The sequence below is a fragment of the Cervus elaphus genome, chromosome 11 (assembly GCF_910594005.1).
Source record: "Cervus elaphus chromosome 11, mCerEla1.1, whole genome shotgun sequence".
NCBI lineage: Eukaryota > Metazoa > Chordata > Mammalia > Artiodactyla > Cervidae > Cervus > Cervus elaphus.
Window position 1 is genome coordinate 79020821 of NC_057825.1, and position 26836 is coordinate 79047656.

The 26836-nt window shown below is 52.0% G+C and overlaps 1 protein-coding gene and 1 long non-coding RNA gene across 4 annotated transcripts; one reads left to right on the top strand and one right to left on the bottom strand.

Annotated features, from left to right (window-relative positions):
- On the top strand, window positions 1–26836 carry LOC122703722. Its single transcript, XR_006343576.1, has 4 exons — window positions 1–12; window positions 2984–2987; window positions 26056–26068; window positions 26670–26836. It is a non-coding gene; the product is annotated as an uncharacterized LOC122703722 (long non-coding RNA).
- Window positions 9388–19553, bottom strand: PKDCC (protein kinase domain containing, cytoplasmic). 3 transcript variants are annotated; one of them, XM_043918162.1, is made up of 7 exons: window positions 18720–19553; window positions 14519–14641; window positions 13631–13815; window positions 12880–12959; window positions 12546–12653; window positions 10484–10657; window positions 9388–10275 (listed from the first exon to the last, which is right to left on the bottom strand). In XM_043918162.1, exons 1-7 carry the CDS (start codon window positions 19356–19358, stop codon window positions 10190–10192), a joined length of 1395 nt encoding a protein of 464 aa, XP_043774097.1. In that variant the 5' UTR covers window positions 19359–19553; the 3' UTR covers window positions 9388–10189. The 3 variants fall into 3 exon arrangements, with proteins under 3 accessions (XP_043774097.1, XP_043774096.1, XP_043774098.1); XM_043918161.1 differs by having other exon boundaries at window positions 13631–13902; window positions 18720–19551; XM_043918163.1 differs by lacking the exon at window positions 12546–12653 and having other exon boundaries at window positions 13631–13902.

Below are 26836 nucleotides of genomic sequence, written 5' to 3' on the forward strand. Positions count from 1 at the left end.
TGGAAGCGTGGAGTCTTAACCACTGGGCCATCAGGGAAGTTCTGCCTGGGCCTCTTCCCAAGACAGCAGAAGCAGATGCTAGCATAAAAGCAGGAATGATCCCTCTGTGTTTGGTCACGGTGCCAAAGAAGCATCCAGGGATGAGAGAGAGAGGGAGACAGAGAGAGTGAAGAAACAGCAGAAGAGGGGGCTACATCTTGAGGACAAGCTCTCTGAAACCAATAACTGGTGTCAGGTCAGTGATATTGGAAGAAAACAGTGATTAACACATTGATTGCTCAAATCTGATTGACAACAAGCTGGAAACACAGCCCAAATCTGGCTGGTACATCTGACAACACTGAAGGGGTCAAGGATGAAACCAGTCCTATTCGAACAGCTTCAAATCCATTCTTTACAGTCACACTAAATGTAAGCGACAGACGGCAATACAAAGTAATATTAAAGATGTTGCCAGCTTTCACATTCTGGTAGGAGAAATTCTTCCAACTAGGGATAGGTTCACAAGCCTTCATACTTTGAGGACTAACGTCTTCTATCAACCTCATCAAACAGCCAGAAGTGACGCACGGCTCACTGAGGAAGAGTCAATGGGATAGCACAGTGGGAGGTGGGGTTTGGTGGCTGACTGCTCAGAGATCAGGCAGTCGGCTGTAACTTCAGAAACGGGTTTCATGCTAGAGGTCTCTAACTGGTTGCCAGCTGGCTGAATCCAGCTTGTAGATTTGTTCTGTTTGGCCCACAAATGCTTCTACTTTAGTTTTGAATTTGGATTAGTCGCCAAAACGCACAAATCTGGGGAATCACGAAAAAAATCCCAATTTCCTTGAAATATCTATGCACTCAGGCCCAACATCCCCAGATGGCATCAGCCATCAGACTTGCTTCCCTGCTGGACTTACATTCATTTGTGATATCAACTCCTATATTAAGCCATCAAACACCTTTTATGAATCAGTGTTAGTGGAGCTGACTTTTCAATAGTCCAATTTAAATGAAGGTTATGTAACAAAATGGGAGCGAGATTTTTGTCCCACTTCAGTGAAAAGATTGAGCTACTCCATCAATCCACTGAAGCAGTGATCTACTTGAAATCATTTTTAAAAATTAATCAAGCAACATGACAAAATAAAAAAAGAGTTTAGAAAACTTTAAAAAAGCTAGTCTGTCATCTTGGCAAAATTGTGTATATTCACAACTACTTACAATAGTTGTGTGTGTTCCTTCCAGTTTTTTTTCACATGCATTTTTTAAAACTTAGTTTTTTACTTACTTATTTGGGGTCCTAGTTGCAGCGTGTGGACTCTCTAATTGAGGCGTATGGGCTTAGTTGCTCTGTGATATGTGGGATCTTACCTCGCCAATGAGGGATAGAACCTCAATGAGAGTCCTCTGCATTGCAAGGCAGATTCTTAACCTGAACCACTGGGGAAATCACCTCATGTGCATTTTTACATAGTTATATGCCTAGGTTTGGGGCTTCCCTGGTAGCTCAGCTGGTAAAGGATCTGTCTGCAATGCAGAAACCCTAGTTTGATTCCTGGGTTGGGAAGATCCCCTGGAGAAGGGATAGGCTACCTGCTCCAGTATTCTTGGGCTTCCTTGGTGGCTCAGATGGTAAAGAATCCACCTGCAATGCAGGAGACCTGGATTTGATCCCTGGGTTGGGAAGGTTCCCTGGAGGAGGGAGTGGCAACCTACTCCAGTATTCTTTCCTGGAGAATGCAATGGACAGAGGAGCCTGGTGGGATACGGTTCCAGGGGTTGCAAAGAGTCAGACACGACTGAGCAACTAAGCACCACACAGCACAGGCCTAGGTTTACATCCTCCTCTTTTCATTTAACACTAATTTACACGTTTTATCATATTGCCATATAACCACCCCTCACTTTATCTTATTCTAAATAATGTTGCAAGGAACATTTGTACGCATTTGAACCTTTCCCTATTTTGAATTGTTTGCTGGCAATATATTTTCAGAAATAGTATGAACTTGCACATGAAAGAGTTAACCGGTAAATTCCTAACCCAGAAGGACTCTCTATAAAGCTCTGCATCTCAGCAAATTGTTGGAGAAGCTATAGGAAAAAAAAAAAAGAAAAAACAAGGTCACTTCAGCATATGTGATAGGAGTGTGGGTAATTAAAACAGAAAAATTCAGCATGTGAAGTCCATTCCAGGAATAGCACTATCTAGAGACCCAAGTCAAATAGTACTAAATGTGCTAAGCAGAGGCCTATGTTTAAAGAAGAAACTCATTTGCTCTTAAGAACTGCAGAGCGCTGCATAGTTCAATGATGGAGTCAGAAAACTCCGCAGAGCATCAAAGCCTGGTTCAAAAAGATACGGGAGGCCAAGCTACAAGACAAGCTGTCTTTCCCCATTAAAGCATCTTGGTGCCCCAAGTACAATAGTCATTTCTTAGAACAATGGCTGCCTTTAAAATTTTTTATTGTCGGGAGAAAAAAAAAATGACTAAACAAAACCAGAGCATTTAAAGGTAACCTATATCCTATAAACAACTGAAAAGGTGGTGTAAACAAGGTGATATGTCATAAAATGAAATGTGATACAGATAACCTCACAACCATCTCCTGTGCAAGTTCAGATAAATAACAGTGCCGTAAACCTCCAAGCAATGGGGAGCAAAGCATACTGTGCTTTTTTTTTTTTTTTTCATTCTATTTTTTAAAACTTTTGGCTGCACTGCCCAGCATGTGGGATCTTAGTTCTCAGACCAGGGATCAAACCTGCGCCTTCTGCATTAGAAGCGTAGAATCTTAACCACTGGACAACCAGGGAAGTCCCCATACTGTGTGTTTTATTATTATTGTTATTTTTGGCGGCAGTGTCTTTCCTCAAATGGATAAGAAAATTGATTTTATGGAAGGGTGGGACAAAATGAGAGACCTTTCTTGAGACTGACCTCTGTGCTGAAGACCTGAAGGGCACCAGAAGGGCTTCTGGGAAACAGCCCACAAGTTTTGTTTCCATGCCAGGCCAGTCAGCAGAACCTCTCAGGGCTGGATTATGGAGCACTTGAGAAACTCCACCTCCTGTGGAAAGGCAGCCTGTCTTTGGTAAGGAGACATGGGGCCTCTCTAATCTACTAGAGCTCTTTGAAGGGCCAAAGAAGTGTATGGATAAGGGGGGAAACAGTAGACACACTCTATTTACACTTTCAAGAAGCCTCTGACAGGCTCCACACCAAAGCCTGTTGAGTCACCATGGGACTGGGGGGAATGTCTGGTGACAAAAGGGACTGACTTACAGATAAGAGGCACAGAGTAAGGATGAGGTTTTCTGTGGGTGGGAAAGTGTTAACAGTGGGGCTCTTGGTAGGGAATTGATGCTCCTGGGGGACCAGGTTAACTTGCCCTTGGTAGTAAGACATGTGACCATCAAGTCCTTTGCTTTCACAAGCCACATGTGGAAACCGGTCTCTTTGCTCTAGAGTCCCAGCTCATATATTGTCCTGCTGAATTTGTCCATCTTTGTGACATCTCTAGTGACATTGTAAGCTCCTAGAAGGTAGGGGATATATTTGATATTTTAATATTCATTACAGTGACTAGCACTCAAGAAATATTTTGTGGCCTGATCCCTTGAGAGGAGAGTGACTGTGCATTGAAATCCCCTGGCTTGCCTGAGACCCGAGCTCTTCTGTGTAGGCAAATATCAGCTAAAGGCTGTGAGGTGTGCGCAGATCAGGAGACCCTGCATGGTCCAAGATGTTCATCATGGGCAAGGGTACATTGAATAAAACATTAAGTGAAACATAACTCAAATTGCCCTTTGTTTTTATTAGGAATGGCACAGAGAGTACACATAAAAGTATATTTCAGTTTAGAGAAAAGAATATAAAGTGTACTTTTGAGGGTGACAGATTCAAAGCTTTCAGTGACAGCCTAAATAAGGGTTTTGGGTCAACTCTAATTCAGTGCTTCTTAACCTATGTCTCATTACTGCACCCCCAGTTATCCCCCCCCCGACAATACTCTTGTGGATACTTTTTGCTAAATACTACCACCCCATGGAATTTAACAGCACAGTTACATCTCATGTCTGTGTACTGTGGCCCTTTGGAGGGCCACAAACTATTGTGATATCTAATATTTTTTTGCTGTTGTTGGCTAAATGTGGTGTCAGAGGAGACTCTTGAGAGTCCGTTGGACTGCAAGGAGATCCAACCAGTCCATCCTAAAGGAGATCAGTCCTGAATATTCACTGGAAGGACTGATGCTGAGGCTGAAACTCCAATACTTTGGCCACCTGATGTGAAGAACTGACTCATTTGAAAAGACCTTGATGCTGGGAAAGATTGAAAGCAGGAGGAGAAGGGGATGAGAGAGGATGAGCTGGTTGGATGGTATCACCCACTCAATGGACATGAGTTTGACGGGAGTTGGTGATGGACAGGGAGGCCTGGCATGCTGCAGTCCATGGGGTTGCAAAGAGTCGGACACGACTGAGCAACTGAACTGAATTGAACTGAAGTGCAACGTATTTTTTTTTCACCTTTTTTTTTTTTTAAATTGTGGTGTAATTGCTTTACAATGTTGTGTTAGTTTCTGCTGTACAGCAAAATGAGTATCAGTTATGCCTATACATATATCCACTCTTTTTCAGATTTCCTTCCCAGTTAGGTCACCACAGTTAGTAGAGTCCCCTGTACTATACAGGTTCTCATTAGTTATCTATTTTTTATACAGTAGTGCATATATGTCAATCCCAATCTCCCAGTTCATCCCACTCCCCTTCCCCCCCTTGACAACCCAAGTTTATTTTCTACATCTGTGACTCTATTTCGGCTTTGCAAATAAGTTCATCTGTACCATTTTTCTAGAGTCTACATATAAGCAATAGTATATGATATCCATCTTTCTCTTTCTGACTTACTTAATTCTGTATGACAGTCTCTAGGTCTCTTTAAATTTCATTATTTTGTTCCTTTTTATGGCTGAGTAGTATTCCATTGGATATATTAATATGTACAATATCTAGGATTTTTTTCGTCTCCCAAGAACCAAGTTTTGTCTTCTTGGGGACGATGGTGCCCCTGATAATGTATGCTGAAGAGGACTCTTGGAAGGTTTGGGCCTGTTATTCAAAGAGAACAATAAAGAGCTGGATATCTGAGAATGGATTTGGGAGGAAAAAAGAAAAGTCTTCTCTTGCCCTCCCCCTCAAGCCAAACAGAAGCTCAAACAGGAAGTCAGACACTGCGCTGGGTGTATTACTCTGGCCCTCCCAGTCAGCTCTCTCCCCTTCTTCCCCCTGCTGCGTGACGATTACAGACCTCACATCAGGCTCGCTCTGGCTTCAAGGTAGGTTTGGTGATGGAGAGCTGGGAAGGAGATGGAGGAGTTGGTGGGGAGAGGATGAAGAATGAGGGGAGACTGGGGCCCTCTTTGTGAGGTCATCGTGTCTGGTGGTGTTCTGTGGTCACTTGAGTCCTCCTGGGTTCTCCCGGGCTCTGATAGCAGATACTACTCCTTCCCTTGGGTAGAGTCCGTAACAGCTCTACTGCTACTAGTTCCAGGTTATTGCACCATCCCCATGGGGTTCCTTTGTACCCACACATTTGTAAAAATATCCAACATTCCTGGTGCTCTCTGTTTCCTGTTGGGACCCTGAATGATTGACATGGGGTGGGAGAGGGGAGGTCTTGTCACTGCAACTCAGGAGAGACTCCTGGAGCTGGAAGGAGGCCAGTGGAGGGCAGGTGAGAGGCTGTGGGGGGCTGGGTAGGATGGGGCAGGAGGACGAGGGGTCGCTGTCCTGAAAACCAAAGCTGAAAGGGGCCTTGATCTGGTTTCTGGAATGAGGTGGAAAATGAACTTCTCCCTACATGGTCATCAGAGATCCACCAGGGCTTGAGAGGTGATTTTGAGAAGTATCCTGGTCCGTCTTCTTCACACAGTTGGCACTAATGGAGCTCTTTCTCCACTCAAGCGGGTAGCACTGGCTTAGATTCACAGAGAGGTGAACAAGGGAAATTAAAATACTGCATGACAGGCCTCAAAGGAGTACTTTAAAAGTGCCCAGGCCTGGGACTTCGCTGGTGGTCCAGTGGTTAAGAATCTGTGTTCCAATGCAGGGGACATGGGTTCCATCGCTGTTGGGGAACTAGGATCCCACATGCCCTTAGATGGGCACCTAAGCCCATGCGCTACAAAGGGATGAGGCCAGAGAGGAGAACCAGGTCTCCTTAAATTACTCTTTGGGTTTCTCATCAAAGGTAGAGTGTAAGTCTGGAAATTCCCAAGGGAAGAGGCAGATCATTGATCTCTTGGGTTCAAGGTGGCTTTGCGCTCCTGGGTGAGACAGTGGTAGAGGGGAAGGATCATACAGTTTCAGAAGTGACCACCTAGGCTTGAATTCCAGCTCCTCATCTCTCTGGGACATCACTGGTCTCACAGGTGCCATGAGGATTAGACCAGAAAGTACATGTAAAGACAGCGGGGCCCCTCTTTCAGGCCAACTGAGTAGTCCCGTGTTCAAAGCCCACCAAGCTTCTTCCCAGCTCTTCACTGGCACCAAGGGGCAACCAAGCCTCCCAAATTCTGGTTTCCAGAAGCCACAGAGTGAAAGAAGCTGTCATCATGGACAGGGGTGGGTGGGCACATTATCCTGTGCCTCCTAATCCCATTTTCTGCTTTCATGTTAATCCTCTTCCCGCTTCTGTCTGCCACACACTCAGCATCCAGGGCACTGACCCGGGGAGCCTGGCTCCACCTCCTCCAGTGTTCCCTGGTAGAGGTGGAGGGTTGGGGGACAGTCCGGGTATGCCTGGGTCTACCCCAGCTGAGCTGGATCCTCTTGTATGGCAGGCCATGGAAGAACACGGAGGGTTCAACACACTCGTATCAGTAACAATGACAATATCAGTCAGTGTTTCTTAAGCAGTGTGTGCTGACTCTAGTTAAGAGTTTTCTGTACTTAATTTCATTCAATGCCAGTAACACTGCTATGAAGTGGGTATCATAAATCTGAAATTTGCAGATAAGGAGATGGAGGCTTGGAGAGTCGTCACAGCCCAGACCACACAGTGAGCAGAGAGAAAGACTGGCCAGAGTTCCTCCAGAGCCTCCTGGGGGCCTTGTGGCATCATGGGCCCTCTGATGTTTTTCCTACTCCGCCAGCCCTGGGAAAGACCCCCCTCCTTCCTCTGGGACCAACACCTGAGGCTTCGTTGGACGAACGCATTTCTTCCATGTGCTGGGTCTTGGTGTCACTGGCTGTGCAGAGGAGAGGAGAGAACATAGACTTCGGGGCGGAAAGCTATGGATCTGGCTTCTGCAGGAAGGGGATGAGATGTTCCAGGAACTGAACTTCTTCCAGGCTCACAGGTGGCTACATGGAACAAGGCCGTGGGGGGAGGGACGATTTGGCTGTCAGTTTTCACTCACTACCCTCTTCAACCCTAGCTGCAAACGCTGCTTTCTATTCTGCAGGACTGAGTCTGACCATTTTTGCCCCCCAGATACGGCTTTGGAGTTAAGGCTCACTCACTGAGGGAAAAGCTGTTTGCTAAGCCTTTATCAACCTGCAGGTGAGTCTTTCGGAAAAGGTTTTACGCCCTTTGGACCTCCATCTGAGTCTGGCATCACTGAGTATGGGCTCCCTGACTCTAACTTCATTCTTCTCCCAGGACAGGCTTGGAAGGTTGGCCTAGGTTTGAATGCCTCCTAAATCCCTTTGCAGCTGTGACCTGGGCTTCAGTTTTCAGGTCTGTAAAACTGGAATGATAATCGTGGCTTGCCGAGGCCAAAGCCTGTCCCTCCCCACAGGCCAGTGAACTCCTCATCTGGAAACTTCTAGAAGCCCAGAAGGCAGTGCTGGGTTAATCTTCAGGCTTCTTTCCTCAGTTCCTGAGCCCTGTGGGCCTCTCTGCTGACTGTCACCATGGTCTTTGCTTCCCTGTGGATGGCACAGACCCTGCAGACCTTGCTGCCCCAGCCCGGTGGGACCTCCTTGGGCCCAGCATGGCGGTGTGGTTCTCCCACCGTCAGAGCTCCACAGATTGGTGGGCAGTTGGGGAACAACAGAGGGCAGTGTAAACTCTAACACTGGCTGGCACAGGGCAGGCTACACGTGTGGCAGTGCATGAATTCAGCTGAGGAAAGGGGTATGGAGGCTGGTGGAAGTCAAACTCCTCCTTGGAGGGGTGGGGTCTGAGGGTGATGAGTATGGGCAGGACCCAGCTTGGTTGAATCATGAAGTGAGGTTCTGCGGAGCCTCTGATGCTCCCTACTCTCCACAGTCACTAAGGCTCAGTAACCAGAGGCAGGATGTAGCGTGTGTGGGCTGGGAATGGTGGTGCTGAGTTACAACTTTGAGGGTCTGAGCGGCTCCATAATGAGGACTCTGGGACTAACATCAGCTCCTCAATTACTTAAAACTAAGGGGAAAAAAAAAAATTAAAAAAAAAACAAAAAAAAACTAAGGGGACAACCTGTGCCTAAGAAATTATGCCAAGCACATCTGGTGAGAAGAAATCAGGTTCTGAGGTAAGATTTGGTTATTCTTTTTAAAGCCCTCAAAGGCTTGTGCACTTTGAGAATATTCTAGAAGTAGAATGGTGTATAGGAGAGAAGACATGGGATCTCAAGTTAGAAGACTTGCATCCAGAGAATTCATTGGTGGTCCAGTGGTTTACACTCCATGCTTCCACAGCAAGAGACACAGGTTCATTTCCTGGTCAGGGAACTAAGATCCCACAGGCTGCATGGTACAGCCAAAAGATAAAGAAAAATTAAGTCAAACAAAACAGAATCACACAGTTTTAAAAAATAATTACTATTAAAAAAAAGATGACTTGTATCCATGCTGGGACTCTCTCTGGCCTCAGTGTGATCTTGAACCTTTTCACTCTGGGCCTCCACGGACTTGGGCCTTGCCCTGTTAGACCCTCCCTCTCAAAACCCATGAAGAAGAGGCTGGGCTTTCCACGGACTTTGCTGTCTCCTGACCTTCCACATATTTATTTCTTGCTCAAAGAAAAGAAAAGAAAGGCTCTGAAAAAGAAAAGTGTGCATTATCATGTGGTGATAATGGCCAGGACCAACCTCTCCACCAAGGCAAAGCCAACCAGACTGGAGACTGTCCAGGGTCCCCTGGCATGGCTGACGTTAAAATTTTAACTTTGTTAGGGGAAGGGGTTCCACACGTCTTTGGTCAGGACAAGGACGTGGAGGACCAAAGAGGGGGATGGAAGCCATGGGAGCAGGGCTTGAAAACACATTTTGCAAACTTCAGTGTCTGCCATGGAGATTTCACTTCTTTGTCACACACCACTCCTCCCCCAACTCCCAGACATACACCAGGGACATAACTGAGCACAAGTAAGTCAGGCCAAGAAACTGTGGCTGGAAGATCAGTCGTTGCCGTGAAATGTCATTTTATTAATCGATTTTATTTTTTTTACAAAAATAAACATTTTAATGAACAAGAAGTACAAAAGCTTCTGGATATACAAACTCCAGGATGGGGGAGAGGCTGGTTTTGGCTGCTTTGCGGCTTTCACTGAAAGCAAATGAGGCAGAAAGGCCCCGGCCCCACCCCCGCCCCAGGTCCTGGCTCAAACTGCTACCTGCTCCTCAACCCACGACTTGGCTCATACCTGTGTGCTCCTCTGTCTGTGCCCCTGGGCTGGCTGGCAGGCGCCCCCTGTTGGGTTCCCAGAGGCAGCTGCCCTGGGGCACAGAATCGCCCACATCTTGGAGCATCCTTTCAAGTCTCCGCTCAGGAGCTTGGCTAAGACAACGCTCCATGACCGATTGTCCCCTCGCGGCCCCTGCTGGGCCATGGCACATGCAGCAGCAGGGGCTCTGGCTACATTCTCACACTACAAACACAGTGATGGGGCTGCCCATGGAACTGTCCCCATTGAGGGGCAGAGCCCCCAGTGGGGAGACCAGCCTGAGCCCCGCTGGCAGCCGAGACGGTGAGAGGGGCAGTCGGCTCCCTCCCCCCGATTCCTGGCCCTGGAGCCAGCAGTCCCAGACCTAGACTGGTAAACTCACATTTTTAACATTTGGCATTATTGCACGTTGTCCTGGTGACCTCGGTCTGTCTGGGCTGTCAGCTTGGTCTGCAGGGGTGCCCACGTGACATGCAGTGCTGCTAGGGCAAGTCACGGGCAAGCCCAGCTGGCGGGGATGGTCAGCGGAGCCTGCAGATGGCTCAGCCAGAGGCCCTCACATATGTGGTCTTGCTGGGATCAGGGACCACGTGGCTCCATCCTGTCTTGAAAAAGACCAGTTGCCGACCTGGAGGCAGGAGTGAGAGGTAACAGGACTGGATGTTTCTCTCCCTGGAGGCAGGGCCACTCTCCCTAACACAAGGACACTTGTCTCTCATCCCCTCAGCCTTGTCTTCTCATTGTTTCTGGCTTCTGATGGGGACCCACCACTACCCGTCAGTCTCTTCTGGGGAGTCTGGTCACCTCCCGCAGGATGTCCTTTCCCGCTGGCTCACCTGTCCAGGTGGTCTGGTTGGTGACCACAAAGGCCTGGCACTGGGCGTGGTTCTCACAGATGTCCACGGCCTCGGCCAGGTTGAACACTGAGAGGAGGCAGCCTCCGTGGTGGTAGGATGGCCAGCATCGGTAGTCCTCCTGGGAGATAGTACTGTCGGGGAGGCGCTGATACTCTGTGGGTTGGAGACCGAGCTCAAGTGAGAACTCCGTGTGACCAGGGGTGAGGGCTGGGACCACTTTCCTTAAAGGGCTAGGAGACCCATTTCTTAGATGTAGTCTGAAACCCAGCCCAGTCTTCCTAGCATGGAGATGCAGGCAGCTACCACTGTGGAACTGGGATGACCACTCAGGAAAAGCAAAGCTCAGGTTACCTTTTGGGAGATACATATCTCCCAAATCTAAGGGCACACAAGTGATTTAGGCTGCGTGTGATGGCGGGCACATGTGTGGGACGAACGCACACACACAGAGCTATTGGTTGACCAGGCTGGTTGCTGAGCTTGGAACATTTTAGACGTTTAAAACTGGGCTTCCCAAACTTCAGTGTACATGTGAATCTTCAGGAATCTTATGAAAATGCAGATTCTGATTCTGAAGGTCTGGGGTGGGGACGGGGAACTGGCATTTCCAATCAGCTTCGGGCACTGCTGGTCTGCAGACCACACTTCGAGGAGCAAGAGTTTCCAGCTGCCCTTGGTCCCATTTCCTTCTGGCCTTGGGGAGAGAGGTTAGGCCAGCTCCTTGGGTATCGGGGGTCAGTCGCGAGTTTTTGAAGTTCAGAGGCATGCAGATGAATGTAAAACACAAAGAATTACCATTTGGGAATCCACAACTTGAGTGTTTGAGGCAGAGGCTGGAGGAAGAATATGAAATCTTCCCATTTCACAGAAAGAGCCCCCAGAGGCTCTGAAAACTCCTCAATCCGGAAGCTGCTTCGCTGCAGGCCTCCTGTTCACCCGAGTCTTTCCTGCTGCCTGGGGAGCCCCAGCTCCAGACTGATAATGCAGAAGCCCTGGGCCTTGGCCACCCCGCCTTCCTGCCTCCTTCTTCTACAGGGACTAGACCAAAGTCCAGGGCAGGCTGTGATTTATAGCCCCATAAACGGCGTCCTCAGGGACAGAGCCAGCCATTGTTCACCTCGTTAAACTTTATTTACAGGGCTAACGAGGGCTCCCCCACCCCTAAGACTGGCCAGAGCTCCTTGAATACGGAGGCTGCCCATCCCTCGCCCCCTGCCAACCATGCTAAACCCCAGGGCCTCAGCGGAGGGACTGCGCAGCCTGCAAGTCGTGACTGGAATTCTCTCTCTGCTCAGGGGCTTCTTAATTGGTATCAGGTAGAGCCCTCTCCACCTCCAGCCCTCCTCCTAGCCCCAGAAGGGTGAGGAAGGAAAGAAAAGTAAACATAGACTGTGTTCCAGTTGTGTAAGAGGAAACGAGTTAACTGCTTTCACACGTTTCACCTATCATTTACTCCCTGTTTCACCTATCATTTACTCCCTGGAAGAATTTTGTGAGGCAGGTAATACTGAACCCAATTCACAGATGAGGAAAGTGAGGCTCAAGGTGTGAGTAACTTGCTAAAAGTACATACAATACAGAATCAGCTTTGCAACCACCCAGAGAAGGGGTGTCAGAGCCCAACCCCCAGTTCAAGGCAGAATTATAGTTATTCCTGGGCATCCCTGGTGGCTCAGATGGTAAAGAATCTGCCTGCAATGCGGAAGACCAAGGTTTGACCCCTGGGTTGGGAAGATCCCCCGGAGAAGGAAATGGCAACTCACTCCAGTATTCATGCCTGGAGAATCATATGGACAGAGGAGCCTGGTGAGCTACAGTCCACAGGGTTGCAAAGAGTCGGATACTACTGAGCGACTAACACACACATACAGCGTTGTTGTAGCTCAGACGGAAGATCTCCGAGTGAAGGCCAAGCAGTCTCTCTGCATCACTCCAAGTGAGTCTCAAAGGGAGGTTGAGCCACCTCCCCAACTAGGGGGATCACTCTCCTCGAACCGCTCCCCACCTTCCCTGCCCCTGAATCCCTACAGGGGCCACTCACCGGCTTGGCTGCCCGCGGTGGAGTTCTGCAGATACTGCCCGCTCCGGTACAGGTGCAGCACCTTCTCCAGCTGCGCCAGGGTCTCGTCCACCCCCCAGCTGAGCTCTCCTGCAGAGCGCAGTGTGGCTCTAAGAGGGCACCTGGGGTCCCTCCCCGCCCCCACCCACCCCAACTCTGGGAGCCTGGGCCCTGATGACCGGAGGACTGGGGCGGGGGTTTGCCAAAGAATCTACTTTGGGAAGTGATGTTTCTGGACTGTGTGCCATCCTGGGCCATCCTTGTTCCCACGCTTGCTGGAGGTGCGGAGGACAAGGTGATGGGAGGCAGGGCTCACCTGTGGCATTGACGATGCTGTCCAGCAGGGGCCGGAGGGAAGGCGGGGCGCTGTGGGGCAGGAGGTATGTGAAGAAAAACCTGGGGCCGAGAGAAATCAGGGGCTCAAAATCAGCGGGGACATAGCCTTCCTCTACCCCAACTTGGGACAGAACCCCAATCTCACTAGGGAGCCCGATCCCTTGGGCTAACCATCTCACCCATATAGCCCCAGAGGGTGCCTAAGGGTCGATTCAGACTAAGGAGTCAACTCAGCATGTGCCCTGTTGGAGTCTGGGCACATGCTAAGGCCACCAGTAACTTCACACCAAATTGAAGTCTGAGGTATGTTTTCCCCATCCATTCTGGGGACCTGTCCTCCCCTCAGCCCCACATTATCCCCCAGGTTGACCCGTGTCAGAACCAACTTGCATGGCTTGGCTCTATGAGGAGCTTCCACAAGTGAAGGGCCCCGGGAGGAAGGGGCAGGGCCCTCCCACCAGCCCTAGGCTGAGTCTGACACTATTTTAAGAAGCCTCCAGCTGCCACCCCCCCAACCCGGATTCTCCTTGGAGCTGACTATTTTTAGCTTCATGGTCAGGAGCCTGCCTGTTCCCTTCTGGACTGTGGGGGAGCCTTTCCCCGCCCCTGGCACTCCATTGGTCATGGCAGTCTCCTGCCTTGGCTGGTCTCTTGGACCCCATGTGAGCTCCCCTTCCTGCCTTGCCCCCTGGGTCCCCTTGCTGGTCCTCCTGAGTGGGGGTGGAGGTCACCTGTAGGCATTGTAGAGGTTGCGTTTCTCATTCATGGCCTCGCACCAGCCCTGCGCAGAGCAGGGCAGGGTGAAGTTCCTGGCTGGGAACTCGAGTATGCAGTCGGCGTTGCCTGTGCACGGCGTCTCCTCCACACGGGCGTCGTCCAGATCTGTCACCTTCAGCTCCCCGTCCACCAGCACAAACTGTCGGGGGCGGAAGTCCAGCAGAGTGACCGAGCCCAGCGGGGAGTGGGCCAGGTGGTGGAGGAGGCGGCCCAGGCTCAGGCAGATCTGAGGGGCAGACACCGGACTGCTCACTGCTTTTCTCCAGGGAGGGGAGCCGGGGCTCCAGGGTGCCCTCCTCTGAGGCTCTGGACTGAGCTGGGGGTGTTTGCCTTTCTCTTAAAAGTTCAAGTGTTCACTAAGGGCTGAGGCCTGGGACCTTACGGAGCAAACCAGTGATTTTCTACAACCCCATGGCTGGCCTGACCCTGAGGGTAACACGGAGAAAGTGGGGAAACAGGCAAGGGAAACTGGGGGACTCCTCCTTGAAGTTGCATCTCAGTGTGGGTTCTGGCCAGTGCATGCAAATAGAGGGCAGGCCAAGATGACCTTAAGATATTTCGAGACCTAGGACACTGGCCCTCCTGCAGCCTGGCTGAGGGTATGTATGTGTGTGTGTGTGTGTGTGTGTGTGTGTGTGGAACAGGAGTACAAAACCAGGATCCTCTCTGCCTTGGTTTCTTTTTTAACCCTTTGGCTGATGGCTGAGTCAACTTCGCGGCATCCTTCCCTCCCTCCCTCCCTCAGCTGAGGAGGAATCCAAGCTGCTCTGGAGAGCTGACCTTCTAAGGGAGCACCATCCCAGCCAGGAGCCCAAGGCCGACTGGCCCTCCTCCCTGCTCACTCGGAAGCGATCCTCCCAGGAAGTCTGCAGCAGCTGGATCATCTCCACAGGGGCGCCCAGCTCCGTGATGGTGGTCAGTGTGTCTGGGATGTCCTCACTGTCCTGGTAGCAGTAGCCATAGAGCTGAAAGAGGCCCAGGTAGGTCATGAGGTCACAGGGTGGGGACAGGGACGAGGAAGGGCTGGGTTGTCAGATGCCCCCAGCCTCCCATCCCTAGGTCTCTGCTTCAGCTCAGGCCAGAAGAGAATAGCAACTCTGCCTGGGAAGCCTGCGCTCTAGCCCACTGTTCTAGCAGCCCCTTACCTCTGGCCACTCAGGTAAATGGGCAGGTCTGAGCACCATGTGATAACCATGTGCCAGGCACTGTGCTAAATGTTTTACATGCATAACTCAATTCTTAGAATAACCTAAAAGGGCATAGTTGGTACTATTAGTATCTCCAATTTCCATGTGAGGAAACCAACTCAGAGAGGTGAAATTACCTCCACAATGTCACACAGCTAAGAAATGCAGGAGCTAGGATTTAAATATATGTCACTCTGATTCCACAGCCTTGTTCTTTCCAAGAGTACCATTTGCTAACTGGCAAACCAACAAATGGTTGTTGTACCTCCTCCCCTGCTCTAATCCTTGTCTTTGCTTCATCATTTCCACTTACAAGCACCTTCATTTTTCCTTTGCTCTGGTTTTTCTGTAGGGAAAGCAATCTCCCTGAGGATTTGTAACAAGTGTTGATCAGTACAAAAAGAACCCAGGGCTCAAACCCTCGGGTGTTCTTTGCATAGTTGGTGGGGGTGAGGGGATGACCCATATCAGCTGGGGTAGTAGTGAGTTCCTGGGGAAGGTCACTGTTCTTTGAGGGCATGGTCACAAGGGCCTTTCCACTCCATAGGATCTGGGGGAGGGGCTTTGTACAGCTCAGCTGGCCAGGGGCTTCTGGGAAACACAGCCTGACTTTGTCATCGACACCTAAACCAGGATCCATGGAGAGCCCTGCTTGTTCCCGCCTTTCCCACCTCACTGCACATCAGCCAAGGGATCAGCTGGTGCTCAAAACACCCAGCACCCTGTGGGGCAGGAACACAAAGGCCAAGTTGTCCGGGCCAGAGTAGGAAGAGAGGAGAGCTGAAGGATGGGGGTGGGGGTGGGGTGGATACCAGCAGAGCCAAGCCCCTGGGCTAGATGTCCCTGCAGGCTTTCCCCCTCAAGGTTCCACTCCAGGCCCCTACATCTCCCTTCCATCCCAGCAGGGACCTTTTAGCGCCCCCATCCCTGGAGCCAGCTGCCTCAGTCCTGTCGGCAAGAGGGAAGGCACATCTCAGATCACTAGGGTGGCGACCTGGGGGATCGGGGGAAATCCCGGGTGCCCTCTTCTCCCCTCCTCTTCTTCCCTCCCCACCCCGCATCAGCCCGGGGAGGCCCCAGATCCCAAAGGGGGCAGCGGTAGGGGGAGGTAAAAGGAGCAGCCCTGAGGCCTGGTTCTCATTTTCTTGCCCAGAGTCTGAGCCTTTGTGGGAAACTTCTGAAGGTTATTAAACACCCGGAGGTCGTTAAATGCGCTGTTAACGAGGTATTAATCAACACCCCTCAGGAAAAAATAAAAAGACACCATTAACCCCCCCAGGAAGCGTGAGGCTGAGCATTTCAGGCGCATCTTTTGTTCCTCTGGGAGAAGAAATATACTCTGGCAGGGCCAGAATCAGGGCCCAGGCAGGCCTGGGGCCCCATCTGAGGCCAGAGGCCCCAGAACGACAGAGGTGCAGGGGAGGGGAGACCCTTGTGCCCTTTGACCCTGGGCTATAGAGGCATCTATCACGTGAGGGAGTGTGTGTGTGTGCGTGTGTTGTGTGTGTCAGAGCTGGACTGGGGAGGGGTCACAGAAGATGGATGGAGACATCCCACCCGGGCAGTGCCGGAGACCAGAGCAAGCTCCGGGAAGTGCCCAGTGGGACAAACTGTCCTGGGCCTTTGCTGTTTGAACACCCACGGAGCCAACTCTGGGGCTGCCAGAGAGGGGGAGGGCGCCTCCGGGAGCGGGAAGCACTCTCTGGCTCCTCCCTGGTTCAGCAAACAGTCGAACAATTTTGAAATTTTAAATGATTAAGAGGTATTAACACATTATTTCTAGTTCCCTGAACACCCGAATGGAAGCCTCCTGAGCAAGAAGACCCCCAGGTAGAAGACCCTCTTTGGAGGTAGAGGTGGCACTGCTGAAGAAGCCAGAGGGATACTGGCCTGGGGGTCTGGGGATGAGACCCCTACCTAAGCCGTCCCTAAATTCACCCCAAGGTTCCTTTTCCTCCCTGTAAGGGTAGCTTTTCACCTCTCCCCTGACAGAAAGGACCTGGGACACTCCCCGTCTTGTAACACTTGTGTCTTAGGGCAACTCACCCCAATCTCCCACCCTGTAAGAGTCACACAGCCAACCCAGTCTTGGTCTAGAGAGGGACTGAGTGAAAACCAGTTATAATTTTTTTTCTTTGACACCTCCAGCATTGTAGTGGGTGCCTGACATTAAAGTGGAGGACCATTCTGTGATATATATCGGGGTGGTTAGCTGATGCTCGTGCTGAAGTCTGGGTTGGGTAAGAGAGGGCGGGAGGAGTTCCTTAAGAGACAGGAGAGCATAGCAAACCTCCAATCTATCATAAGGGAGGGGGTTCTTGAGTCAATTAACTAACACTCATTATCCTGCTAACACACTCAAGACCTTCCCCAATGCCTCGGAATCTGACCGACACCCCAGTTTCCAAAAAGTTCCCAGGAGCCCCTGGGAAGGGAAGAGAACTAGATCCTCCCAGTTAGAATGGCCACGTAACCAGCTGCTCACTCCCTGCAGCTCCAGAGTCAGCTATGCCACCAGGCAAGCCACCCACAGCTGCTGGCTCTGCCAGACTTTCTGCAACCAGTTCAGAGCCCAGGTCCCAGTCGATACGTGTCTGATTAGGGCTGGGGTAGCCTGGGAGCCAGCAGTGGTGTCAATAGCTCTCTGACTTCTCTCTACTATTCTGTAATGCCCAGACCTGGGGTCCATCTCACTCCTGAGGAAAGGAGGGAGGGACTCCTGGGTTCTTGCTCAATTCTCCCGGGTGCAGAAAGGTTCATGTGAGTGGGCTGGGAGGTGGAAGATGTGGACATGGTTCCTCGGCGGTGGAGCCTGCACACACCCTGTGTTCACTGGGCCAGGAGCAGTCAGGGATTCCCCTCTCCGTCTGCTCAGACATGTGCAAAGAGAACGGTTTGTCTAATTCCAGGACTGACTCAAGGACGGAGGAGAGCTGGGGGAGAGGAGAAGTGGGTGTGTGAGGGCAGTGCTGGGACTGTGAGGGGCCCACTCTCAGTCTAGCCTGGAGGGGACAAGGTGGGGTCTCATCTTTCCTCTCTGCTTTCCAGTGAATGGGAGAGACAGAGTCCCATTTAGTAGGAACCTGGGCATCTGGCCGTCTCAATCCTCCAGTCTCTTGGCCACATTTGCTCAGGTAATGTGACTCTCAGACCCTCAGCCTGTCCCCCGAGCATTGAGCTAGAACCCCAAAAGCTTCCCCAAAGCCTACTTGGAGGTCCAGGGTCTCCTCGAGGAAGGGCCATACATTTTGTGGCCTACTATCCAATCCCCTCCAGTGGCTTCTGGGTGGGGTACCAGATATTCTTGGGGGATCAAGCCTGGTCTTCTAGCTCTTCCCAACCCCATTTGCTGTCCCACTCCACCTTCAGACAAGTCACTGTTTGGAAGTTGAGAGAAGTGGGGTTCAGATCCCACCAAGAAAGTAAACGGATCACTGCAGCTGTGCCCCTAACTCAGGGATGAGCTCTGTTCAGCGTCTCAGTCTGGGGTCATTTCCCTGGTGCTCAACACCCCAGCTCCAGCCAGAAGCAGGGTCCTAGGTCCAAACGGACCCCAGTCCCCATCCTGAGTTTGGGAACCCTCTGTCCTGGTCTGTCTTCAAGAGATATGGTGTGGAAGCTGAGGAACCCGGGAGTCTCTCCGGACGGCCACCCAGGAGAAGCAGGGTGGTGTGTGGGGGGGGGGGGGGGAGGGGGGGAGCTGCCACGGACCGGGTTCTGTCCCCCAGCTTAACCTGGCACAGTCACTGGGGCTCCGCTTCTTTATGTGTAAAAACAAGGGTTCTCTTCTAGCCAGAGTGGCCGGACCTGGGCACGTCCAGCCAGCACCCTCAGCCCCGCACCCGCACCCTCGTACCTGCAGCACGTTGGGGTGCCGCAACCGCTCCAGCAGCACCATCTCTTTGAGCAGCTTATGGGCCGCCAGGCGATAGCAGCCCCTCCGTGTCCCGAACTCGCGCACGCAGCTGCCCAGATCGTGGCCGCTGAAGTCCACAGCCTTGAGCGCCACCGCCGCGCCGCCAGGCAGGCGGACCCGGTACACGGCCTTGGTGTAGCCGGAGCCCAAGTACTGCGCGCCGGACACGTTGCGGAGCGCGGCGCAGCCCAGGCGCGGGCCCGGGCCAGGGGAGCCCGGGCCGGGAGCCGGGGGCCAGCCCGGAGCGCCGTCGGGCAGGGGCCGGGCCCGCGGGGGCCGGGGACGCTGCAGGCCCGGACCGCCCGGAGCCAGGTCCATAAGGCGCCGCCGCTCCGGCCGGCCGGCCCCGGGCCCGGGGCCCCCGCGGGAATAGCGCTGCACCTCCTCGTAGCGCGCTCGAATCTGCCGGGCCAGCTCCCCGCGGCCCCCGCGACGGCCCGGGCCCGGGGCTGGCGAGGGCCCGGGGGACTGGCCGGGCCGTGGAGGCTCCGAGCCCGGTGCGAAGAGCACGTTGAGGACCGAGCCTAGCAGGAAGGAGGCGCAGAAACCCGCGGCCACCGCCGCCCGCCGGCGCCGCATCGCTCCCCTCCCCCCGGCCGGCCGGCCCCGCGCGGCTCCCGGGCCGCGGCCCCGGGAGGCTCAGGCTCCGAGGCGGCTCCGCTCTGCGCTCCGCCGGCCCCCTGCCCAGCCCACGCGCATGGCCCCGGCGGCCCCGACCCCGGCCCCGGCCCCTCGCGGGCGGCACATCGGCCTGACACTTGCCTCCCTCTCGCCCTGCCCCCGCCGCTTATAAGGCCCGGAGCCGCCCCCGCCCCCGCCCCCGCCCCCGCCCCCTCCGCCTCCGCCTCCGCCTCCCAGCTCCCGGCCCGAGCCCGTCCTCGGCGCCGCCCCCTCCGGCCGGCCCGGCCTTCCCCGCTGACTGACAGCGGGACCTCCTCCCGCGGCCGTCCGGGCCTGAGAAGCGGCTCGGAGGCGGCTCCGGCCCTGCCCAGCGCGCGGCCCGGGATCGCCGGCCGGGGGAGCAAGGGAGGGGGCGGCGGCGGCCCGGAACGAGCCGGGGGGATCGGACCCAGAGCGAGGGCGGATAACGGGGCCGGGGCGGCCAGATAACGGGCCCGGGAGGCGGTCAACTGAGCCGGCGGGGCAGGGTGGGGGAGCAGACGGAGGGGCGAGGCCGGCGGGTAACGGGTTCCGGAAGGGACGAGCAGCTGGGTCCGGGGTGCGCCCTCCCTGGAACCCGGGGCCGTGGGGCTCGCTGGGCGCGGGGAAGGGGCGTGGGGCCCGCCTCACGTGGGGGGCGCTGCTCATCGCTTAGTCGCGGATTTGGGGGCCAGGGATGGGGAGGCGGGCGCTCAGGGGCTGGCACCTGCGAGCGCCCGTAGGATGGGAACTCTGGGATCCGAAGAAAAATCATGAGATGCCCTCTTCCATCTCCCCTACCAAGCTTTTCTGATTTTCCTTGTCCCTAAAGCCCCACATCGAACCCCTGCCCCGGGGATTCCCGCAGACAGACGTTAGCCGCGGATCACGAACTTTATTCGGGCTAGTAATTTGTACAAAGAGCACTTGTACCACAGACATGCGTGGTCCTGATTGTCTCTGGAGCGTGTTGCATTAGTGTGTCTGAAGGGGCCACTGTGTCCGAGGAAGGGAGTGTGTTCCATGTGTGTAAGTAGGTGCTGACTCCAGCAGAACTTCTGGTCCCTCCTCCTCCCTCCCTGATTGCATCATTAGCGCTAATTGAGGAGCTTTCACACGCCAGTGCATTAGTTGTTTGGAGTGAGCTCCCCCCTCCTGGGAGAGATAAGCCGCCGCCCCTCCCCCTCGCAGCCCTCCGCTTCTTCAGCGCCCTGAAACTGTCCACCTAGATCCCCCCACCCTTCTTGGGCACCTTCTTGCCCCCTGGTCCTTTCCTAATTTCTTTCTTCTTCGCAGTGTCAGAGATTAGCTCGAGAGGAGGCAGGAGGAGGTGGAGGGCCTAGAAAATCTTTCCTCCAGGAGGGTGAAGAGTTCTGAATGCAATCTGTGTGATGAGAAAGACAGAAATCTCTGGCCGGTTCTTGTGGACCTGGAAGGGCAGGCGACAGCTCTGAATCTTCCATCACCAGCCTGTGATCCCACTGATGTAGGGGTATCCAGCCCTGACTGCTAGGGTCCCCTAAGACTGGGAGAGTTGGGGTCCAGTCTAACTTAGCAAGCAGGAGAAGCGCAGAGTGAGAGAAGCCTCCATTCTCCTGGGGACCTTGGGTTCGGTAGAGTTTGGTCTGGTCCTGTTTAGCTGCTCTGCCCTGCCCTGGCCCTTGGCTGCTGGTTGTGGGGGAAGGCTCTGAGCAGATGCCCTCCCCAGCCCTCACACCAGATGTCTTTGGTCTAATTAACTGTGCTGGGAAAACCAACCTGGGTTTGTAAACAGAGCTACTGGCTAAAGTCAACAGGGAGCAGCAGCAAACAGCAAACATTCCCCTCACACTCAGCCACAGTCCAATCCCGCTCCCTAGCGAAGAGGGGAGCCTTGCGGATCCTGAGGCCTCTTGGCCCACATCTGAGTCAAGGAAAACATCTCTTCTTCTGTGACCCCAGTATGGACATTTCCTTACCCCAGTGGCTCAGACAGTAAAGAGTCTGCCTACAACACAGGAGACTGGGGTTTGAACCCTGGGTTGGGAAGATCCCCTGGAGAAGGGAATGGCAACGCATTCCAGTATTCTTGACTGGAGAATCCCCATGGACAGAGGAGCCTGGTGGGCTACAGTCCATGGGGCCCCAAAGAGTCGGACATGACTGAGCCACTAACTCATTACTAGTCTCAGAGGCTTCTCTGCTGGGGAGGACTAGGGATTCTGGAAGGACAGAGTTGCCATCCTGAGGCTCTGCCTCTCTTCCAGAGAACTCTTGGGATCTATTAGCCCAACCTCCTGATCCATGGGGAAGCCATTATAGGGGGAATGTTCCTTAAAGAGGTTTCTTTGGGGCCTCCTCTGCTCTAGGATCTTGGAGAAACCTCCTAGGTAGGGCTTGGCATTGTTGAATCTCTAACTCAGAGTTGGTGAATATAACATGAACATTGTTAAGTGCGTTACACATCATGTAGGTATTATAATAACATGGTCTGAAATTAGATAATTATTCCTGTGATATCTTTGCCAAGCTTCAGTGTTTCTGTTATGGTTTGAAAGTTCAGTGCACACAGGGCCTGAGAAAAGGCCTGAATATACATACATACAATGCACACGCATGAGCCCATGGACAGTGACCTCACACACAGGAACAAAGGCATTTCAGCTCTCGTTCTCACACTCACTCTGTCTCCCTCGCTGGCTCTCAGACATACAGACATATACAATCTTTGATGGAAATAGGTTTTTGGCCTCTGAAAAAAAGAGGTTGAACGTTTTGCACAGATTAGAGTTTCTGAATTGGCAGTTTCTTGACTTCTTAACCAAATTGTGCTTGTTTGTTTTCTTTTTTTCTTTGCCACCCAAGGAGTAGAATCATCATATCAAAGAACTGAAAAAGACCTAAAACTCTTGTTCAGGATCCAGATTTACTATCTGCCCTGCCCCGAAGACCTGGCAAGGCTGGTAGCCTGGGCCTCCCCGACCAGAGTCCTCAGGCCTGCAGGCGGCTCAGAGCAGGGAGGGCCCTCCTTCTGTGTGCCTGTGTGAGTTCTTCAAGAACTCACTGCTTCAAACACACCATGTTTTCCAGCCGCTCCCTCTACCTATCACACCCCCACCCCATCCAAACACTAACTGGGATGACAATCCTTAGGGAGGAGGCAGATGGTCCAAACTCCAAAATACTAAATTTCTTTGGAAATGTCTTCAAAATACATGTCTTTCTGCATGTATTGTCAGATTTTCTTAGGCTACCACGGTAGGAATATCATCCTCTCCTTAGTCCTCTTTATTGTCTGCCTTCACCCTCCAGCCCAGATCTCAAATACTTCTTTTGGAATGTCACTCTCCAGCTCAGAAACCTGGAGGAGAAACTGAACTGGACCTTTAGGCCTTTGTGAGCTGGCTCCAGCCCTCCACCTGGCCCAGTTCCCCTCTTTTCATTTCCCCGCACAGAACCAGACTCCCCTGACCTGTTGCCTGCACTGGCTCCTGACTTGGAGCCGTCATTAGTGTTTTCCCCTGTGGCCCTCCCAGTTCCTTTTCCTGAAATGCCCACTTGTACCCTTACCCACTGGCTTCCTCCGTGGCTCAGCGGTAAAGAATCTGCCTGCAATGCAGGAGACTCAGGAGACATGGGTTTGATCCCTGGGTCAGGAAGATCTCCTGCAGGAGGGCATGGCAACCCACTCTAGTATTCTTGCATGGAGAATCCCGTGGATGGAAGAGCCTGGAGGGCTACAGTCCTTAGGGTCACAAAGATTCGGACATGACTGAAGTGACTTTAATACTCAGTACTCAGCCTTTCCACATCATCTTTGCTAGCTGCTAGCTGGTTCATCAAGGTTCATCAAGGTCTCCCAGAAAATAGTGAGTCACAGACACTGCTTCTTCACTTGGGATACCTGGGTCCCTGGGACCTTGAAGGCCTATTCTTAGAGTTCTGTGGATTTATTTTCTTTAAAAGGAAATGTACAAAACACATTTCTCAGGTCTTGGAAAACTTGATGTAGACCAAAGAGCTTGGGGCTACAAGAAACCAAGAAACCTGGGTTCAAATTTCATTAACTGAGTTACTGGGTGAATTAGTTAATCTATGTATTAATTTTCTCATGAAGAAAATGGGAGACAATACTAATACCTACCATGTAAAGTTGTCGAGTGATGAAATGCAGAGACATATGAAGTGCCTGGCACAGGCTAAGCCCTCAATATGAGTAATGTATAGCTAGTATTAATGATAATATTGAACAAATAAACATCTGGGACAACATGTTAGACAACTAACCATAACTCTGCCTAGTGGCAGAAATGACTTTAACTACTTCCCATCCTGGTTTCCACTGGTGAACTCCCTCAGCCTCCTGGGCTCACTCTGTGTCTGGAATTTTCACTTTTTCCCAAATCAGCAACCCAGCGGTCGATCAGAAGAGGCCTCGTTGCCCCCACTACCGCCCTGCGGTGAGCTGCAGAGGGAGAAACATGAATCAAGGCCTGATTCTTGGTGCCACGGGGAAAGCCTGGGTCTGTCCTCCCTGGGGCAGGAGCTGGGGGAGGGGACGGCTCAGAAAATGAGGAGGGGGAAGGAAAGGGGTGGAGTCAGGCAGCCTGCGCCCCCACCCCCACTTCCCTCAGGTAGGAAGTGAAGCTGACGTTTCCAAAATATAAAAAACAGATGATGAGGGTCAGGTTTCCTACACACTGGAGAGCGGGAGCCCCAAGGCAGAGTCCCCAAGAAATGATGTGAGACAGAGATGGGGGGCAGAGAGAGAAAGAGACTGGAGGGAAGAGAAGATAGATAAGGATGCAGAAAAACAGAGACAAAGACAAAGCCCCTCCTGAATCCTGAGGGTAGTCAGACAAAGACAGAGACAAGAGACAGAAAGGCATGGTTCAGGAGAGATCCTTCCACCCGTTTCTGGAAAAGAGCTTAGTTCCTCTCTGTGGGTCTCAAGATGGGAACGTGAGCCCTTTTGGCTCCATGACCCTGTCGGAGGATGAGGCCCTCCAGAACTCCAGAAATGAAAAGGCCCTCTGGGTTCAGAGCTCTCCTTGCCCGGGGCCGGTCTCTGTCTGGACCTCCAGACCTTGGTCCCTGAGCCAGCCTCTCCCTTCCGCCCTCCTCTCTCCTACTTAGCCTCACCTATCAGCCCAGAGAGATGCTCTATGACAGCTTCTCTTTCTCTCTTTTGCCTGGATCTCTGGATCTCTTGTGTTCTGTTCCTTCCTTGGTTCCTTTGATTGGAGGATCTGGGGCACGGTGGAGCTGAGGACAGACAAGATTGCGAGGTACCTGTTTTAGAGCCATTACCTGGGGAAAGGTGGGACAGGGCTGCCTTAGTCTTGGAGCCAGGACAGAATAAAGATTGTGTCTTACATAGAGAATGGACTTATGGACACAGTGAGGGGAAGAGAGGGTGGGATGAGTTGAGAGAGTAGCACTGATGTATGTACATGACTCTGTGTAAAATAGAGAGCCATTGGGAATCCGCTATAGGAGCTGCTGTAGGGAAGCTGCCCGGGGGCTCTGTGACAACGTGGAGGGGCGGGCTGGGGGCTGGGAGGGAGGCTCAAGAGGAAAGGGATGTATGTAGGCTTATTTTCACATTGTTGTACATCAGAAACCAACACAACATTGTCAAGTAATCATCCTCCAATTAAAAAAATATTGTGTGACACAGAAAATTATGGGAAATTCAAATAGCAATGTATATAAAAAATAAATAAAATAAAAAATTTTATTGATATACAGTAAAAAAAAAAAAAAAAAAAGGACTGTGTCGTAGACTCATTGGGGGAGAGAGAACAGTGAGGGCTAAACCCTAGGGTCCCTGTTCCCTGGGCAGATACAGAGGCAGGGAGAGGAATGAAGAGCTGGCCACTGGCTCAATGGGTCATGGGTGGACTCTGGTGGGAGAGGTGGTAGAGGGGAGGCCTTTGTCTTTGTCCATAGGCCTTTGCAGGGGAGAGGGATGGGAATGGGAGCACAGGGGCCAGGTGATCCAATCTAACAAATAACACCTTCTCTGACCAAGCCGAATGCACCCTGGGCCAATGGGGCAGCTCTTCTCCCAGGCCATGTCAAATAGAAAGAGCCAGTTCTTTTCAAGCCGCCTCAGGGCGGTGGTTTAGAGAGTAGATAAAAAAAGAAGAAAGAGGGGCTGTTGAGTTTGTGCATCTGGTCTGGACCTCCAGACGGCTGACAACTCTCTCCATCTTTCCCAGCCGCCCCCAGAGGCTGGCCTGGACCCAGGCCCAGGAAGAAGACCGTTCCTTACAGTTAAAGAGGCCTTGGCCCTGTCTCTGCCCTGAGGACTTTACCATGTAATTGCAAAGATTCACATCAGGCCATCAGGGACACAGTGGGCTGTGGAGGGTTTGGGCAGGGAAGAGCTGGCCCCCAGCTGGAGCCCTGATGGAGAGTTATCATGTTCTGAATGCCTGTTGTGTGCCAGGAACCATCTAACTTCTTAACACATACTGTGAGGTCCGTGTTACCACACCCGTTTTACAGATGGGGGAATTGAGGCTCATGAGGCAAAGGAATCTGTCAAATGTCACACAAATCGCAAATGGCAGAGTGGACCACTGTGAAATCAGGAAGCAGCAACTGGGACCCCGCTTCAGATATTCTCTCTGTTCTTTGCTGGTTGGGCAAGAAAAAAAAATCCTGTCAAAGGGAGCAGCAGAGAGGCAAGCAAATGCCACCAGTGGGAACCAGGATGGAAATGCATTAAGGTGATTTCTGCCTGCAAGCAACAATGTTTGGTCATAAAGATTTATTATTTTATTGTTCTTATTAATTCTAATGATAGAGTACACTCATTAAATGCCTTTCATCATCATTTAATCCACTTAATACCTCTCGGAGATAAATACTATTATTATCTCCAATTTTCGAGATGAGAAAATTGATGTATAGAGCAGTTAGGTAACTTGTGGCAGAGTGAGGATTTGGACACAGATGCCTCTGACAGCAGAGCTGTTCACTTCCATCTTCTATCTTGTGCCCGTTGTTTAGTTCATGGTCTGGGCTGGGCTCATTTCAGCTCTAAAAATCCCAAGGTCAGCCTTTCCAAACTCAGTGCTGCAAATTGCTTCAAAGATGGTCATCTGATGATATTTAAGGCTTTAAAGGAGAGAAGCAGGTCCATCTGGGGCAGAGGGCAGAGAGGAGAGAAGGAGGGGGATCCCCTACCCACACATAGGAAAAACCACAGACTCAGGAGCCAAGAGGAAACCCTTATGAAGTGTTTTTCAGAGACCCCAGCAGACGCTGTAAATCAGGGGTCCCCACCCTCCAGGATCTAATGACTAATGATCTGAAGTGGAACTGATGTAATAATACTAGAAATAAAGTGCACAATGAATGTAATGCACTTGAATCATCCAGAAAGCATCACCCTACCCCACCCCAGTCCCTGGAAAAATTGTCTTCCA

Bases quoted from the DNA above. Each gene is read 5' to 3' on its own strand.
- PKDCC (XM_043918161.1), bottom strand. From the start codon at position 19,358: ATGCGGCGCCGGCGGGCGGCGGTGGCCGCGGGTTTCTGCGCCTCCTTC. The intron at 13,903-14,518 runs GTGAGCAGGGAG...TCTGCCCCTCAG, and splicing joins CCTGGGAGGATCGCTTCCGA to ATCTGCCTGAGCCTGGGCCG. The intron at 10,658-12,545 runs GTGAGTGGCCCC...TCCAACCCACAG, and splicing joins CACCGCGGGCAGCCAAGCCG to AGTATCAGCGCCTCCCCGAC.